Source organism: Taudactylus pleione, unplaced genomic scaffold, assembly GCF_031769625.1.
Source record: "Taudactylus pleione unplaced genomic scaffold, aTauple2 ptg000121l, whole genome shotgun sequence".
Classification (NCBI taxonomy): Eukaryota; Metazoa; Chordata; class Amphibia; order Anura; family Myobatrachidae; genus Taudactylus; species Taudactylus pleione.
This window is the reverse complement of record NW_028284523.1, coordinates 9686829-9706006: the sequence shown is the minus strand read 5'-3', so window position 1 is coordinate 9706006 and position 19178 is coordinate 9686829. Positions and strand designations below refer to the sequence as shown.

The window sequence follows — 19178 nt, the reverse complement described above, 5'->3', positions numbered from 1 at the left end:
TCCGGTTTCACACCAGGCGCCAGACTATTTTGTAAGGCAGGAGCCAATCCAGCAGCCCCCTCTGCCGGCGGCCCCTCCTCCGGTTAGGCCACCCACCCCCCCATGCTCAAACCACGCGCAGGCGAGGGCTTCCCCGTCAGCAGTGGTCCCAACCCAAGCCCCTGCAGCGACCGCTGTTGTGCACAAGATCATGTCTAACGCTGTCGTTCCAAGTCCACAGGGTTCATCTACCTTGGCCGTCATTGCTGGTGATGCTGTGTCTACAGAGGATGCCCAGCCGTCGTCAACCCCGAACGTGATGGGCGTGCCACGCGACGCAAGCCAGGAGGTGGTTTCCGCCGTGGTGTCAGCTACCCCGTCGACTTCTGGAGCAGGTGAGATACCATTGCACCACAGCCACATTGATTTGTCACACTCGGACGATTCCTCCGACTCTTCCAGTTCAGCTGATAAACCGCGTAAGCTAATGCGCTATTTCGTTCAGCATTTGAAAGGGAAGCGTAAAAGCCCGAATAGAGCGCGTAGTTCTGCAAGCAGCTCGGTTCCGGATGCGACGGGTGATGCCGTACACTGCTCTAACACTGCCATTTTAAGAGGCGTTAGGTCGAAAGTGAGGGAGCGTATTAGAAAGGGCAAATACGTAGACATGTTTGCCATTACGCATGACGCCCAAAAAGCGTTGGATACAGCTAAATCTGGGGGGGCAGCAGCGGAGGAGGCGCGGCGCAGCTACGCCAATTGGCTTTGCGGGATGTATATTTTTGCGGCTTGCTATACCGAAACTAGGCCTGCCGAGTTTCTGAACATCCTGAAGTACTTACACCTCGTGCACAGTATTCAGTTGTCCGCTAGGCACAATGTGTGGCGGCAGTATGACGAGGCTTTCCGTAAAAAGCAGGATGGCCAGAAAATTCTTAGCTTCGGCTTTAAGGACGTGGAGGTCTGGCTTGAGGTCACTCAGCAGAACAAACCCACCACGGAAGCACCAGTGGGCCGTAAGCAGCCCTTTGTTGCCCGTCCAGGTTTTAACACGGCAGGAAAGGGAAAGTGCTTTGCCTTTAATAACGGGCAATGTAACAGAGGAGCCAGCTGCCGTTTTAAGCACATCTGTCTGTCGTGTGGAAGCAATCACGCAGTTAAAGAATGCAAGCGTACAGGCGGGCAGACAGCGGGGCAGGGCGAGCAGCGAAATGCTAAATAGAGCCGTTTCACCAATACAGTTAGATGTGTTGGAACGGTGGTTGGGACGCTATCCGTTTAGGGCGGAAGCAGCCTTTTTGTTGCAAGGTTTTCGGGAGGGTTTTCGTTTACCAATAGTTAGGTCAGTTGCGGCGTTAGCAAAAAGGAACCTTAAATCGGCTAGGGATTATCCTGATATTGTGAGGGCCAAAGTAATGGCGGAGGTGGAATTGGGCCGCATGGCTGGCCCTTTCTCATCTCCTCCTTTAATGGATTTGTGCATTGCTCCCTTGGGAGTTGTTCCCAAGAAGGAGGTAGGTAAATTACGGTTGATCCAGCACCTGTCCTACCCGGAGGGAGGATCAGTTAACGACGCTTTGGACCCAAAGGACTGCAGCGTCACTTACCAATCTTTTGAGGACGCCCTCCGGATAGTGCAGGGGTTTGGTAGGGGAGCGCTATTGGCAAAAATAGATATAGAGTCGGCTTTCAGGTTACTTCCATTACACCCCGACTCTTTTAGATTCATGGGTTTTAAGTTCGAGGGTTCATATTTCGTGGACAAATGTTTGCCAATGGGTTGTTCCATTTCCTGTGCCTTTTTCGAATGCTTTAGCTCATTCCTGCAATGGTGAATTCGAGCGGGTTCAGGAAAAACTGGGATAGACCATTACTTAGATGATTTTTTATTAGTTGGTACAGCTGATAGCGTTGTCTGCAGCGAGCTGCTTTTATCAGTGCAGGCTCTTTTTCGCGACAGAGGGGCCTACCACAGTTTTGTCCTATTTAGGTATCGAGATTGATACCGTGATGGGTTTATGTCGGTTGCCCCAGGATAAAGTCACTAAGATGCGCGAATACTTAGGACTCTGCCTCTCTGCAAAGAAAATTTCATTGAGGCAGTTGCAGTCGTTACTCGGCCTACTTAATTTCTCTTGCCGAGTGATCTTCTGCCGTCGGTTGGAGAGGGCCACGGCGGGCGTTAAAAAGGCGCACCATTTAATTCGTTTGACTAGGGAGCTTAAGGAGGACGTACGTTTGTGGTGTGCCTTTTTACGGGATTTCAATGGTGTGAGGATTTGGTTACCCAAATTGGTGGCCAACTCTGAACTCCAGCTTTATACTGATGCGTCCGGAGCTTGCGGTTTTGGGGCCTTTTTCGAGGGGCAGTGGTGCGCTGAGCCATTGCCAAAAAGCTGGCAGGATGCCGGTTGGACATCTAATATGCTCCTTTTGGAGCTTTTCCCGATTGTGGTGGCAGTGGAGATTTGGGCTGCGCAGCTTAGCAATCGGAGCATAAGTTTCTGGTGCGATAACTTGGGGGTAGTCCAGGCCATTAACAATCAGAGGTCAGTCTGCCCGAGGTCAGTCTGCCCTCAGGCTCTCAGTTTACTGAGGCATCTGATACTTTTGTGTCTCCAGGGGAACATTGATTTCAGGGCGCGGCACGTCCCTGGCGTTGATAACGAGATAGCGGATGCTTTATCTCGTTTTCAATGGACTAGGTTTAGGTCATTGGCGCCTGCAGCCAGCGTTAATGGCTTATCTTGTCCCGCTCATGTCTGGCAGATCATCGGGCTGGCATCGATGGACTCGCATTGAGAGCTTTGGCACCGAGCACCTTAAAGTCATATACGGCAGCGTGGGATTCGTGGCTGGCTTTCTTAGCCGAAGTAGATCGGGGTAAGAATATTGAGGATAGCATATTGCAATTTGTTTGGATGTGGCATGAGCGGGGCCGGTCTAAGGCCGCAATGTCCGGCGCCTTAGCCGGCATCTCGTATTTTTCGCACTTGCGGGGATTGGTAGATCCAACCAAGTCGTTCCTTCTGACCAAGGCTTTAAAAGGATGGGCTAGAGAACAGGCAGGGCCAGGCGATTCTCGGAGGCCGGTTGACACCGGTTTGTTGAGAAATCTACTGGTGGCAGTAGCGGGAGTAGCCTTGGGACAGTACGAGGCAATTTTGTTTCAATTAGCTGTTGTTTTGGCTTTCTTCGGAGCGCTGCGGGTAGGCGAGTTAGCGTCCGCTAGCAAGAGGGCAACAAGCTCGGGGATTCTGTTGAATAACGTGATGGTTAAGTCGGATTTGATCTTGCTAAAAATTCAAAGGTCAAAGACCGACCAATTAGGTAGGGGGCATTGGCTGTCGATCCCTGCGCATCCGGACCCGAGCATATGTCCAGTAAGCATAGCTAGGCGTTACAACTTGCAGCGTCCGCAAGGCGGTTTGCAATGGCTTGTTCATGAGGACCTTTCACCACTGACACGTTTTCAGTTTGCTGCAATTTTTAAGCGATGTTTGGTAGCGCTTGATTTGCCGGTTGAACTTTACGGCACACACTCGTTTAGGATTGGCGCGGCTACTTGTGCGGCAGCAGCGGGCTCTTCCAGCGACGCAATCAAACGGTTGGGTCGTTGGAGGTCTTACGCTTATAAAGCTTATGTGAGAGGCGACATGCTGCCAAATTAGACAGCGCTTCTGGCGAGTTTGTTTTTTGGGAAACCCAGTGCCTTAAGCTACCCGCCGCTAGGGGGGGTTGGAGTTCTTTTCACCTTTTGCCCTCCATTGAGGTTTTGCTGTTGTTCACCTCCATCTGGGTCACTCAAATAACTCAGTTTCCCCGACCTGTTGTTGGTTATTTGAGATTCGACTTAAACACTAATGTTCTTTTAAATAATTTCCCCTTACAGGTGGTGGTAGGGTGTTTGATAGGGTGTGGATTGTAGGCCATTCGTATGTTTTTGGGCTTGCAGGCACCCCCTTGCTCGTGATAGCCCCGGTAATGTACGCTGGATTGGGGTGCGAGGATTTCGTTGGAGTGGTCTTTTGTCTCTTCTTTGGGACTCAGAGAAGAAATGGGGTGCCCCGGATTGCTTGATCATACATCTAGGCGGCAATGATTTGGGCACTTGTAAAGGCGTTGAGGTTATCCTGGCCATTAAAAAGGATTTCCAAGTAATTGCCGAACATTGGCCGCAGGTGCATTTGGTGTGGTCGGAGGTTATTCCTCGTAGGTTTTGGCGAGGGGAGCAGGGTGGCGCGGCTTTGGATAGGGTGAGGAGGAAATTGAATGCCGCAGTGTCTCGTCATGTAGAGGGTTTGGGAGGGCGTGTCATTAAACACCCCCGTATACGTTTTGAGGAGGTTGATTTCTACAGAGAGGATGGAGTGCATTTGGCAGGGGAAGGTTTGGCATTGTTTGTTTCGGCTCTTTTGTCGGGCATTGCTAGAAGTTAGTGGTCCTGTTAGCTGGTGGCGGTTCGTTGTCTAGGGACACAGTTTGGCGGAAAGCAGTGCTCCTCGGCGGCTCAATTTAGTGCAGCTGAACTTGGCTAGCATCCCCCCTTTGAGAGAGGCGAGTCGGTTGCTGCCTTAGGGGAGGACCAGGTCTCCATCTTATGGAGGGATCAGCACTGTGCTAGATTAAGGGGGGATGGTACTACTCAAGGCAGCTCACATCAGGTGGTGGATTATCCACCTCCTTCTTAGTAATACTCTTAGATGCACTGTAGCCGAGGTAGCACTGCTTTTTCGCCACCATGCTCGTTCATTAGAATTTTAATTCACAATCTGATTTCAATAAATTTGGCTGCAAATCTATATCGTTGTCAGTGTCTTTATTTTAGTTGGATAAGTTTAAGTTAAGTATGGTAAAATAATAAAACTATGGGTGACTTATGCTGATTTTACATTCACTTTTAATGCAAGCCGAATCCTAACAGCAGCTTAGCACTAACCATGAAATTGTCTGTCAACATTCTAACAATGTGGACATTATGCCAGTGTCAACATTGTGAATGTCGACATGTTAATTGTTGAATGTCAACTTTACAACTGCATACCGTTTACGGGCATTCCACCACCTTATATTAGTCATGTTGTACCTGTCAAACTTTTATCGCAATGGATTATAGAGAAATCAAGCATGGTATGGTGAGATAAACAATGCTATCATGCAGGTTGTGAGCGGTGTCTGTAGAAAGACATCATTAAACCAGAGAACCGCTTTAACAGTAAAGAAAGACAGATTACATTGACAATGTGATTCTAAAGGGCGGAAGGGAAGTACATTATAAAAAATTTAAAATGAGGAAGTTTCCCCATCCAAAAAATTATCACTTTCAAATTTTTCAGTAGTCAGGAAGTGTTACATTCATATACATGATAGCTAAAACACAAAAGGTATAAAAGCCAGAAGGGTAAAGTTACTAAGATGGGAGTTCTATTAAGAAGTGATATTGCCCATAGCAACCAATCAGATTCTACTTCTCATTTATCTAGCACCTTCTAGAAGATATTACCTGGAATGTGATTGGTTGCTATGGGCAATATCACTTCTTAATAGAACTCCCATCTTAGTGAATGTACCCCAGAATACGAGAGTAAAGGTTTAGGCTAGGGCCATGGTTTCTGACTTGTACAGAGACCCCAGGTTGAATCTAACCTCCGCGTGCGATCCCTTCCGGACAGATTTCACTACAATTGCCTTATTCTTTTCTTCAAGATCAAATCCATAATCTTCTTCTTGAGGTAGGATCTACAAAAATAAAAATGAAACACGTTACCAAGCTGTACATTTGCATGGTATAGTTCCATATCTCTATGGTACATCTCTGCAGAAGTGAAACTTTAATTACACTTGTGCCAATATGCTCCCATGTACGGTGATAAGACAGCTTTAGACTCTCATATATTAAAGCCCTGGCAGATGACCAGGAGTGGAGAAATGGTATGCAGAAAGCACAGCCCTAGCCTCACGTGTCCAACGATTTCACAATCAGTAATAAATTGCTGAGTCGTGCTCATGAAAACAGCACAGCTCGCACGTCTGCAGCATTATATTAAAGAGATCTTTAAAGAGACAAACAAATTAGCTAACAACCCAATTATCTCTCTCACATATCCCTTGCCATTAGTCCACGCTGCACAAGCTTTTGTATTGTGAGGGGATTGTCACACCATAAGTAGTTTAGCAGACGAGCACTGGAAGGAAAATAAAGGAGCTATGGGGAAGAGAAAGTAAGTTATGTAATAGTACTAAATAACGAGCGCTGCCAGCAGCATAATAGAAGGAAAATCATATAAAATTAATATTCTCTACAATTATCCCTCAACAGTTACATTAGACTTAAGCAAATAAAAATGTTTAGAACCCCTTTGCACGTATAAACCTGCAGGTTACCACTTTACTCTGTACGATTCAAATCTAGTGTTGTGACCAGATTACACAGAGGTGGCTGCTGTATCATTCACCCACAGAGTAGAATTTACAGGGGTTTCATAAGAAAAATAAATTGTGTGTCCTTTAGATTTAACAATGTAAAAACAAAAAGGTCTGAAAAAAAGTGGAGAGAACATGCCCTTCAAAGAGCAAGTAGAGATACAAATTGACATAATATACCAGTCACTAATGATGATTATTGTGGGATGTGTAGTTCTGTCAGGCCAGAGGCCTAAGCGGCTCCCACCCATCCCCAGCCAAGACCCACTACGTACTGCTGGCTTCTGACACCTCTCTCCAGTAACCAAGCCTGGACCAGAAAGCTATTGTTCTGAAGAGTGTCAAAATGTTTCTGTGCATATCTGGAAAGTGAGTGAAGAGGGGGGCTGTGTATTGGGAAAGGTGTGGGGGGGGGGGGTGAGGAGGGGGCTGTGTATTGGGGGGGTTCAGAGGGGGGCTGTGTATTGAGGGGGAAACTGAAGATGGGGCTGTGTATTGGGAGAGAGAGTGGAGAGGGGGGCTTTGTATTGGGGGAGTTGAGAGGGGACTGTGTATTGAGGACAGTGAATGAAGAGAGGTTGCTGTGTTGGCTATAGATTATATATTATATTATATATACTGTATGTGTGTATGTTTGTGTAGGTCAAAAGGTTCAGTTGTTCAAAGCAACCATAAAAATTGGGTAGGAATGTGGTCTGAGCAGCTCTAGCAGTTGAAACATTGCTGATGACAGACAGCAGTGGTTTCATTAACGCTAAAACTGTTTATCTCTTGGAATTTTCAAACACAAAAGTCTCTAGAGTTCACAGAGAATGCAACATATAGCAACAAATATCCAATGAGCAGCAGTCTGTGGGTGAGCACCAAATATCCAGTGAGCCGAAGTTCTGTGGGTGGATATGCCTGGTTAATGAAAGGGGTCAGATGAGAATGTCTAGACGAGATCAAGCTGACAGGAAGGCAACAGGAACTCAACCATGCACTACCACAGTGGTGTGCAGACGAGCATCCCTGAACACACAGGACCTTGAACCTTGAAGTGGATGGGCTATAGCAGCAGAAGACAACACCAGATAAGAACAGGAATCCAATAATTAAATGGCCACAGGCTCACCAAAAGTGGACAGTTGAAGACTGGTCTGACTCAATTCCTGTTTTGACACGCCAATGGCAAGGTCAGAATTTGGCATTAATGACATGAATCCATCAAGCCTTGTGTTATGCTAATACAGTGGTGTAATGGTGTGGGGGATGTTGGCACACATTAGGACCCTAATACCAACTAGTCATCATTTAAAGGCCACAGCCTGCCTAAACGTTGCTGTCGACCATTTGCATCCCTTTATAGCTACAGTCTACCGAAATCTAAGGGCTACTTCCAGTAACATAACGCACTATGCCACAAAGCACAAGTCATCTCATGCTGAATCCACGAACAATTTGGGATCTAGTAAATAGTGTTCATTCTAGCACGCTACACCTGTCACAACCCGTACAGTTCCTCTTTCCTATCTGGGGCGTCTCTCTCTGCTCTTGTGCTTCTAGCACACTCTGGTCTGTATCACAGCTGTTTGTTGCATCAACTGAGTGTGCTAGTAGCACCAGAGCAGTGAGTGAAACCCCAGGTAGGAAAGAGGAACTGCCCGGTCTGTGACAGGTGCAGGGTGCTAGATTGAACACTAGTAAATCCCCAATTTGCAAAATCGCACCAAAATCTAAAAAAAACACCAAATCAACCAAACACAATTGCTAGTAGATTTACCCCAGAGTGTTCAGTCAAAAGATCTCAATCCAATGGAGCACCTCTCGGATGCAGTGGAACATATCTGCAGAAACTGTGTGATGTGATGATGTGAACATTGACCAGACTCTCTAGGGAATGTTTTCAGCACCTAGCTGAATCAATTCCACAAATATCCCAGACTGTTTTAGGACAAAGGGGAGTCTTCTACCCCCTGGAGTGTTTATACTTCATGAAATTTGTGCAATGTGCTCTCACTTCTCTAGGAGACTACTCTAAAGATGAGGCTTCTGTTGGCTGTGATGGATTCGGCACTAAAGGTCACTTTTCTGTGCAGTGACAAATTAAAAATGGATGTTACATTCATGACCATGAGTACCTTTAGGGGTATAGTGGTCCATTGAGATTCTCTCTTAAAGCTTTATGATAAGTCCTATTTTGTTATAAAACCTGTAGCACAACAAATGTTTCCCTCCTTGAGTTTGGAGAACATATGTTCAATATGCAAGTAACACAACAAGTAGCTGCCTGTCCATCCCCTTGTCAGTCCCCTTTCATGACATTACTTCCCATAAATGTGGGTGGCAGTTATTGCAACTAGCAAGCTATTCAGGCTTAGCATGGTCAACAATCTAATTACCATGTCAATCGTCCATGCAACGTAGCCCCTTTTCCGGGAGAACATTTCTTATTTTATCAGAAAGATTTTTATGGCACCTCTTCTCTATTTATATCCTATAGGTATCACTGCCGTTACTCCTGATCATGAGGAGCTTTAGTCTGCGCACAATTTGAAACATTTGTTTTGACATATTTAAAAAGGCGCAGTACTAATAAGTATCACTGCAGACAGCCAATGTTTCACATTAACCCCACCCATTCACGCTGTCTTACTAAAAACAGTTACAGCAATTCATTCAATACTGCAGAGTGTGTCCAGCTGTGTCAGGACCCTGCTTGGAAGAAAGTTGTTTGTGACGTCTAATTACTGTTTTCATCTCTGGGATGAAGATCTATTTCTGTCCCACCATCCTCAGTTGTGTGGAATGTGTGTGAGTAAAGCAGCTGTATTTACGTCCACAAATGAGAGCTTATTAAATCCCTGATCTTTAAAACATCTGTTGGGCCCAGTGCCTCTCACACTCAGGGCATTAATTACATCAGCTCTGGAAACCGATCATAAGGACGGAGTCTTCTACCAGCCGGACAACAGATTCGTACACATCCTAGCATCAGAAAAACACAGACATAATAGAAGAGAAGGAGAAAGAAATGAAGAGTGTTCCTGAGAAAAGAAAACAGCATCCTGCGGGGTCAGGAAAATAAAAGGGATCTCAGCAGGGAGAAATGTTTAGCACTTGTCAAACATTTTATTTAGCCCCTCGCCCACCTTCCTTCCACAAATGTGATGTGCGTATAATAATGGGATGCAATGTTATTGCATATGTCTTAGAATTGGGCAAGTGCATGGGGTGTAACGTCACAAATAGAGTCCTTAAGCAGCAATGTGGGATTCGGGAGGGCAGTCCTCTCTCCTGGGAGCATTTCACAAAATTTGTGAGTCTCCCGGACAAACTGGAGTGTAGGAAGGTATGGTAATAACACAACATAATGCAGGTTTAAGTGTCAAGATCTAATGGTTTCTAACAACATGGAATAAATCAACATTGCTGCACTACCAGATAAGAGAAAACAGCAAATATATCCTATGAATGTACAACGGGACAATTTCTAACTGTTTTATAGTACAACTTCTACCAAAGTCCATACATACAGTGTAAAGATGTGAGTACTGAAACAAGACAGAAATGGCATTAAAGGTTGGAGAGACTCCAACTCTTACAGACTTATGTAAAACTAAATAGTGTTAATTCATGTATCTGGCATATAGTGAATGCTGCACTAACTAAGCTCAGCAAAGGGATTGGTAGTCTGGGGGTTGATTTTCAAAAGGACAACCAAATAGAAATTTGTGAAAATACCACTGATATTAAGTTTTGACTGGTAAAGCTGAATGATCCAGTTCCATTTCACAGATTCATGCTTTCAAAGATCGATGTGCTACATTGACAGAGCGAGATAAAGAGTGACAGAGAATGAGAAAGAGCGAGAGACATCAAAAGAAAGAGCAAGACAGACAAACAGAGCAAGAGAGAACTGAAGACAAGAGACCGAGACAAAGAGTGAGAGACTGACCAAAAGTGATGAGTGTGAGACAGTGATATATGTAAAGTGCAGTGGTCTGTGTCGCCTGAATATAGAATGCCAGGTGAGGATATAAAAAGAGTAATCTAATTTCCCTTGATGCTGGCAGTTGAGCAGGTCTCTAGGGTGGTGGTGGTCCTTACCAGGAGTGTTTTTGCCAAGATGTTCTCAGTAAGTTTGAAGTCGTTCCTCAGCTGTTTGCTTTTGGAACTTGTCCCTTCCATCTCCTCATCAGCATAGAACCGGAAAAACTGCGACTCATCTTTAAACTCACTCTTCTCTAACACTGATATATTTATAAAGAAAAAGGAGATCTGTTAATACAATGTGACTTAATCATATTATACAGTATAATTATAACTACAGTATTATGGAATCTGTTAGTGTCTGAGGTGGTTCCTCATTTTATGAGTAATATTTCTAGAATAGTTTGCCCTGAATACATTGATTACTTACTTTAAGGCCATTTTCTGTTTAGAAGAAACAAACACAGAAGAGGGTTTGCACCTTTTTTACCCAATTATTTAAGCTGTTACCATGTAAGAGGTGGAGAGAATAACTCTCTGTCCACAAAAACCATGCTCATTCATTTATACTACCCTATTCTAAGCCTGCAGACTGACCCATCACAAAGAAAATATACAGAAATCACTATTGTCATACTGGTCCCAAATAACAACAAATGCACAGTCCACAGATGTCTTTAGACTCCACAAAGGTAATTATAGGTCACACGTCACTGCTTGTCTAGGGTTTAACGACAATGTTCAATGTACTCCAACCACACAGCAAAAACACAGGCTATAAAAAGAAACTGCAAATGAGACGGGACAAGAAAAACATTAAAATATCAGCTCAAATCTGTCTCCAAGTCTGGTAATGCCAAGAGAAGAGGGGGATCTAAACACATCACATTACACTCACATCTGGACTGATGATCACACTGCATTGGCTATTTAAAGGAAACAGAATTTAATGTACCGTCTGCAGGTCACTGACCACTGATGATCAGCCCCTTTACCAAACTTGCTATGCATATAGTTTTCTAGGCCTACATTTTGCTAAAGGTTTACTAAAGTAAGAAAAAGTAAAAATAAAACTGTAATGCATCTTCCACTAACAAGATGCTAGACGGCCCAGTAACTGTCCCCTCTCACATATTATCTACATGAGCAGTTGGTATATTGAAGACTACTAGTTTAACTTTTGCATCAAATCTACTAAAGTTTGCACAGTTAATTAATTTTGATTCACTATTAGCCCACTACAAGTGTTGGGACCCACAGTCCCCAATGTAACACCGGGATAAGAGATGTGTTGTAGCAACATGACAAATTCCTAGTTGCCAATTAATATTTTTCAATATTTTCTGACTTTAACACTAGAGTGCTCAGACCTCGCCTTTGGTTGAACCAGTGGGAAGCTCTGTGTAGTCTGGGGAAGACGGGATATAATTACGAAATTTACAACATAATGTCCAATCCACCGCCACAGGATGATGCCAAGTGTGTCATTATACCACTGTGGGCAGAGCATAATGACATGAACAAAATCATCATGCAGGTCCCTGCTCAACGCATCTCTGGCCCGACAGGGAGAGTGCTAGATAATCGTGGTCCAGGAGCTCATCTACTAGTTCAGGAGTTGTCAGGTATGATAAAAGATTATGCTTTATTCAATGAGAATCAGGAGAAAAATATTCACCTTCCAATTTGATCACCCAAAAAAGTTGTAATTTCAATGTCACCAGCTATCTGAGAAAAAGCAGCCATAGTGCTGACATCATTCATACTGAGTCTCTTCCTTAAACAATTGTTTGCAACCAAGACAATTGGATATTGTGACAAATTACAGTACTCTCAGTTCAGCACTTGTCATGAGGGTGGGGTTCTCAGACAAATACATCGGGCAGGGGTGTCCCACAGATATGCAGTATACAGTATGTCCCAGAGCCATACAGTGGGCAGAGCATTCCCACAGCTATGCAGTGGGCAGAGCTATGCATTGGATGGGGCTGTCACAAAGCCATGCAAAGGGCAAGGGTTTCACAGAGCTAAGCAGTACAAAAGCATTTCCCAGAGCCATGCAGTGATTGGGGCTGCCCCGGAGCCATGCAGTGATTGGGGCTGCCCCGGAGCCATGCAGTGATTGGGGCTGCCCCGGAGCCATGCAGTGATTGGGGCTGCCCCGGAGCCATGCAGTGATTGGGGCTGCCCCGGAGCCATGCAGTGATTGGGGCTGCCCCGGAGCCATGCAGTGATTGGGCCAGCCCCAGAGCCATGCAGTGATTGGGGCTGTCCCAGAGCCATGCAGTGATTGGGGCTGCCCCAGAGCCATGCAGTGATTGGGGCTGCCCCAGAGCCATGCAGTGATAGGGGCTGCCCCAGAGCCATGCAGATATGGGGGCTGCCCCAGAGCCATGCAGATATGGGGGCTGCCACAGAGCCATGCAGATATGGGGGCTGCCACAGAGCCATGCAGATATGGGGGCTGCCACAGAGCCATGCAGATATGGGGACTGCCACAGAGCCATGCAGATATGGGGGCTGCCACAGAGCCATGCAGCGATTGGGCGAGCCCCAGAGCCATGCAGTGATTGGGGCTGCCCCAGAGCCATGCAGTGATTGCGCCAGCCCCAGAGCCATGCAGTGATTGCGCCAGCCCCAGAGCCATGCAGTGATTGGGCGAGCCCCAGAGCCATGCAGTGATTGGGCCAGCCCCAGAGCCATGCAGTGATTTGGGCTGCCCCAGAGCCATGCAGTGATTTGGGTTGCCCCAGAGCCATGCAGTGATTTGGGCTGCCCCAGAGCCATGCAGTGATTTGGGCTGCCCCAGAGCCATGCAGTGATTTGGGCTGCCCCAGAGCCATGCAGTGATTTGGGCTGCCCCAGAGCCATGCAGTCAGCAAAGAAAGAAAACTGAAATAATTTCCTAAGTAAACTGAGGTCCTCAGTTATTCGTTAAATGCTTCAACAGATCAAGAATTATGTTCATCTTCAATTTCAATAAAAAAGAAAGAGTATATATTGTTCTTTTAAGCAGTGCTATTACCATGATGCATGAAACCATTGTTGCAGAGTCCAACGCCAAGAGCAACAGCCTCCTCTCTCGTCTGACAATCGCCCTGGAAGCAAAAAGACCAAGTTACTTTTCATCTGTGTCCCTTCTAAAAGTTTCCTAAATTATCGAGAATTCAACAGAAAACAAATATTCCAATTGCAAAGATCTCAGTCCCATCCAGCCACTTATTCATTTCTTTTTATAAATAGCTCCATATTTCTCTAGCAGGAATTGGCAAGACAGAACAAAGGAAGCATCAATGAATGGCTGTTACTAGTATAGTCACATTATCACAGCTAAATATAGACTTTTTGTTTTATAGGCAATTAGGGATATTGTTAGGTTTAAGTAGCATAGCTGTCGGCAGCCAAATTCACTAAGTATGAGCAAAGTAACTGTTACCGGATCTTATATTTCTTTTTTTCTCACTCATCAGCATAGGCGGAATAAAGGACAGAAGTCATTTCTCCTTTGATTTTCCTTTATTTTATGTCTAAATGAGACCAGCAGAATAAAATAAATAGAATGAATGGCTGAGTGCCTGGATATCTTGGAAAAACTTTCAGATTGTTATGGATTGTCTGTAATTCCAAAAATGTCAGAGGAATGTGTGTCACATAGATTCGAGCTATTGCAATCAGTGACCTCTTTATAGTATGCTTAGGTTAGAGTTTTATTTGTAAAAAAGCTAAATAAGAAATTGCACTGGTGTTGAAAACTTTCTACATGAGGGTTGATCTAGTTCACTATGCACTTTCAGACTAGGGGGTCTATTTACTAAGCAGTGTTTTAGGAGAAGTGAAAAGTGAAGACTGAAAAGTGATAAGGTGCCAGCCAATCAGCTCCTAACTGCCATCTCACAGGCAGTGTTTGAAGAATGGCAGTTGGGAGCTTATTGGCTGGCACCTTATCACTTTTCACTCTTCACTTCTCCTAACACTGCTTAGTAAATACACCCCTAGATATTTATTGATATAATAGACAGCTTATCATTTCTCACAGACAGCAGTTTGTTTAACTGCTGTTTACAAGTTATTTTGTCTGCTTGTGTCATCTATGTACTAAGTATATTTAGAACTGGTGCCTACATACTGTATGTTGCTATAGTTAAAGGTTGTACATGACAAATAAGCCTCCATTTTCATTATTGTTAAACATTAACTGACTTCTGACAGCTATGAGACTAATTTTTTGCCAGCCTATGCAAAGTGACTGATGTATGTAACTCATAGGGTATATACTACACTACACATGTGCAATGTCTCTTACTATCATGTAATGATTCTTCATTACTGATGAACTTAATACTGTTTGCTGCTGTATACATTAATTACTGCTGTATATGTGTTTTTGAATTATGCAATTTATGCCATCGTCAAACTGCCTCCATGAATTATGCAAACCTGCACTTTATTATTGAGAACGGTTACCACTTTATAAACTATTGACTATTATAGGTCTATACATTACTACTAAGTATTTTTGATCGTAATAATTTTAGATTTATTTTTATTTTGAGAACCCTGATAGGTGGTCCTGCTTACTTTAATATTCCTATCAGCTCCCCCTTGCAGTGCAGTGGTCCTCTCATTCACTATCCTATGCTTTAGAGGGCAAGACAATGAAAAGTAGAGACGAACGGTTGTAACAGGGAACGATATTGACTATTGTTTCCAAGGGTTACTGTGATACGTATATCTCTCACTCCCATCCCTATGCCCTCTGGCAAGATGGAGACCAGCAGAACATAGTGTAACACAGGTCCTCTATACCCTGAATTTCATCTTTCCTTACTGTATGGTAAAAAACTTAGTGCATTTTGACGTTATATATTGCAATTTATTATATATATGGTCACAGACCAATTCATATTCATGAAAGCAGTGATAGAAACATTGACACATTCCATCCCTAGGTGTATTTTATAAATTGTCTATGTTATATGTATTTGTATTATTATTTGTATGTATGTAGAGTTTAATCTTTTTTTATTATATTTTGCCGCCCCAAGAGGACGATCCATCACACCTCCTTTTGAGTTTATTACACACTTAGTGTTATTGTTTTGGTTTTGTAAGATGATTTTGATAATTATTTGAAGAAATAAAGGTCATGTTTTAAGTGATTGATTAAAAAAAATGTGGGGGGGTCATAAGAGTGCTCCCTAATAGAGTCTTGTGGGTCTTTTGACCACCCTTTTCCTCTTTATACCATTATTGTTAACTCTGAGTAGCACCACCACTTATTCCTAGATGAAGATATTGTCTAAATTATTTTGGAAAACCTGTGGAGATAGCCCTCTTGGTTTCACTGTTTTTGAAATTGATGTAGCAGTAATACCGGTGTAGTGATATTTTTCCCTGATTCTTTCCCCTTCCCTGTAGTCCCATATACTTTTGGACACTGACAGAATTTATCATTTTGGCTCTGTACGCCACCACAATGGATTTCAAATTAAACAATTAGGTGCAGACTACCAGCTTTAATTCAAGGGGCTGAATAAAAATATCCTATTAAATGTTTAGGAATTGCAACTATTTTTATGCACAATCTCCTATTTTCAGGGTCTCAAATGTAACTGGACACATTTAACAACCCATGCCTGTCCCTAAATGCTGGGTTTCCCTCTCTGTTATGCTTGGCCAGGCCTTTTCTGCAGCCGATTTCAGTTGTTGTTTGTTCATGGGTCTTTCTGTCTTTAGTTTTATCATCAGCAAGTGAAATACAGTCTCCATCAGGTTGAATTCAGGTGATTGACCCAGCCATTGCAGAATACTCCTCTTCTTTGCCTTAAAAAACTCCTGGGTAGTATTGCAGTATGTTTTGAGTCATAGTCCATTATGAATCCCTGGGGAGATTCATACAGTCTAGAGGTAATAATGAGTCCCAGGAGACCAGATGAGTGCTAGACTAAGGTACAGTTCTATGGTCGAGTTGCAGCCTTGAGGGCTGATGTGTACTTGGTGGAGGTGCGGCCTCTGGTCAAGCTGCAGCCTTGAGGACTGATGTGTACTTGGCTGAGATGCGGCCTGGGAGCAGAGATGTAAGAAACAAAAGTCCACTCAAATGCTGCAGTGCGACTGAGACCGCCATGATGTTAAGGAACTAAAAGTCCACACAGATGCTGGTGTGCAGCTGAGACTGTTGAGAAACACGCTGGAGAGGAGGAGCAGGAACACACACGAGGATGATTCCACGCACAGGAACCGGAACTGAACTGAACGCAATAGCCCGCATCAGAGCAGAGAACCAGCAGTGGTGAAAAAGAAAGAGGATCCAATCGGAGCAAGGTGGACGTGGCGGAGCAGTCAGGAAGGAGTAGCCGACCGGCGTTTTCGTCTCCTAGCAACAGACACGAGAGAGTCACTGGAAGCCCTGATGTCAAACAAGACGATAACGGTGGCTTGTGACATCTGTGAAGCGCTGTCCAATCAAATTTGCTGAATTTGGCTGAAACTGAGCAGACAGTATATCCCTATAAATGACAGTATTCATCTGGCTGCTTCTGTCACAACATCAATAAACAATAGTAACCCAGTGCTACTAAAAGCCATGCATGCCCATGCCATCACACTACCTTCACCATGTTTTACAGATGATGTGGATCATGAACCATTCCATGCATTCTCCATAATTTTTTCTTTCCATCATTCTGGTACAGGTTGATCTTGGTTTCATCTGTACAAAGGATGCTGGGCTGCCTTTTTTTTTTTTAACAAAATTTAATCTAGCTTTTCTATTCTTGAGCCTTATGCATGGTTTGCATCTTGTGGTGAATGCTCTGTGATAATTATATTCCTACCTCATGGAGAGTGTTCATTACTTGGCTGGATGTTGTGAAGGGGCTTTTCTTTACCATGGAAAGGATCCCCCTATCGTGCACCAGTGTTATCTTCTGTGGATGAACAGGCCTTTTTGTTTTGCCAAGCTCACCAGTGTGTGTTTATTTCATAGAATGTACCACTCTGATGGTTGGAAATTCTCTCTGATGGATTTACTTTGCAGTCTAAGGATGGGCTGTGTCACTTGCATTGAGAGCTCTTTGACCGCATGTTGTGGGTTCACAGCAACAGCTTCCAAATCCAGCAATATATAATATAATAAAAAGGTTTCTACCCAGTCTGCGCACAGCCGCCAATAATGGGAGTTCTCAATGATAGTGAGTGTCACCACACTCACACATAGACAATCTTATGCACAAAAATCAAAAAAGAACTACACCTAGGCGCTATATAAATATATTTAGAGGTGGATACATCCCTTTCTCAAAGTCGGATCCTTTACACCTTCTCCTCTTCCTCCAGAAAACGGATTGATGTTATAGGGTTTTTTCCTCACGACCAGTTGACATGTGGAAAAATATATCCATATATCAATATTTCAGGAGGTCAATTCCAATCTTAGTTCATAGAAAAGGAGATCAAAATCCCCAAATACCCTGTGACACACCAGCGTACCCCACTCACAGCAGAAATATGATGTGTGTTCCTCAAAAGGTTTCTTTTAAAGATCCCATCACCCGGAAATTACAGAGAGATAGAACAGCAGTATCCTGCGTACCGTAACTCACATCAACACATGCAGAAGCACCATATAAAGGTTTCTTTGGTGGGAAAACATAGCAAGCGTACCGAAACTCACAGTAAGGATAGTGATTAACCACTCATAATGGTTTCTTTTCTCTGTATCCGTCAATGTAGAATAGACTCCCAAAAATTGCAATCAGGGGATACCAGATTAAAAAATGTATTACCAACAAACTTAGTTCCACAGCACCAAAAAGTGAATCCATAAATAGTACAATAAATCACATGAGAAAAAATAGAAACAAATAGAAAAATAAAAATAAATAGATAAAAATGGCAAATGATCTCCCTTGTGGATAACGTGGGTAATGTCATAAACAAAGATTTGGGCGATAGTCCAAAAAAAACCCAAAGCTTATAGAGACATACCTCACCACAGGGGATCTGAAGAAACACTCCTTAGTCGACGCGCGTTTCGGCTCATATGAGAGCCTTTTTCAAGACATGTAAGGAAGTGTAATACAGACCATTATTTGAACAAACATCCGCCAATCACGTTATCTCGTGAGGCAAACTCCCTAAACGGAAGCCAATCCGAGTGTGCCAAACTCACATGTCAGGTAATCAAGCTGTTTGCGCACACTGTGCACTGGAAGCAGCCGGATAGCACGTAGCCTACACTCCTCAGAGAAGCAGAGTCGCGTCACATGTCAAACGGAAGTGACGCGACGCTTACCGCCGGGAGCGGAAATACCCTGTTGTTTTTCCGTGATGGCTATTGTGTTTTTATAATGTGTCTTATTTTTGATTTATGTTATGTAATGTTCAGTCTTCATTTCCGGGTGTGCCACTTACAAAGTTATGCTTGCGTTCCATCGCTAAGCAACAGGATATTTCCGCTCCCGGCGGTAAGCGTCGCGTCACTTCCGTTTGACATGTGACGCGACTCTGCTTCTCTGAGGTGTGTAGGCTACGTGCTATCCGGCTGCTTCCAGTGCACAGTGTGCGCAAACAGCTTGATTACCTGACATGTGAGTTTGGCACACTCGGATTGGCTTCCGTTTAGGGAGTTTGCCTCACGAGATAACGTGATTGGCGGATGTTTGTTCAAATAATGGTCTGTTTCTACTTCAGGGTCCATAGGGTATCCACAGGATACCTTGGGTATAGGTGTGACGTCAGTCGCAGGGCACCAAAGAGTTAAGCTTTCAGCCTCCCAGGATGCACTAGGTCCCCCTCCTATA

At 44.1% G+C, this 19178-nt stretch overlaps 2 protein-coding genes across 2 annotated transcripts in view; one reads left to right on the top strand and one right to left on the bottom strand.

Moving 5' to 3' along the window:
• The window catches only part of PREX1 (phosphatidylinositol-3,4,5-trisphosphate dependent Rac exchange factor 1), a 343823-nt gene that overhangs the window by 72063 nt on the left and 252582 nt on the right, over window positions 1–19178 (bottom strand). The window contains exons 15-17 of the mRNA XM_088472186.1: window positions 13400–13472; window positions 10492–10634; window positions 5626–5718 (exon numbers count right to left, since the gene is read on the bottom strand). Coding sequence (XP_088328312.1) covers window positions 5626–5718; window positions 10492–10634; window positions 13400–13472 — 309 coding nt within the window. The remainder of the gene's footprint in view (window positions 1–5625; window positions 5719–10491; window positions 10635–13399; window positions 13473–19178) is intronic.
• On the top strand, window positions 191–3650 carry LOC148524165 (uncharacterized). Its single transcript, XM_088472119.1, has 2 exons — window positions 191–458; window positions 2725–3650. The coding sequence occupies exons 1-2, from the start codon at window positions 191–193 to the stop codon at window positions 3648–3650; spliced, it is 1194 nt and encodes a 397-aa protein (XP_088328245.1).

Bases quoted from the DNA above. Each gene is read 5' to 3' on its own strand.
- LOC148524165 (XM_088472119.1), top strand. From the start codon at position 191: ATGTCTAACGCTGTCGTTCCAAGTCCACAGGGTTCATCTACCTTGGCC. The intron at 459-2,724 runs GTAAGCTAATGC...GTTAATGGCTTA, and splicing joins CAGTTCAGCTGATAAACCGC to TCTTGTCCCGCTCATGTCTG.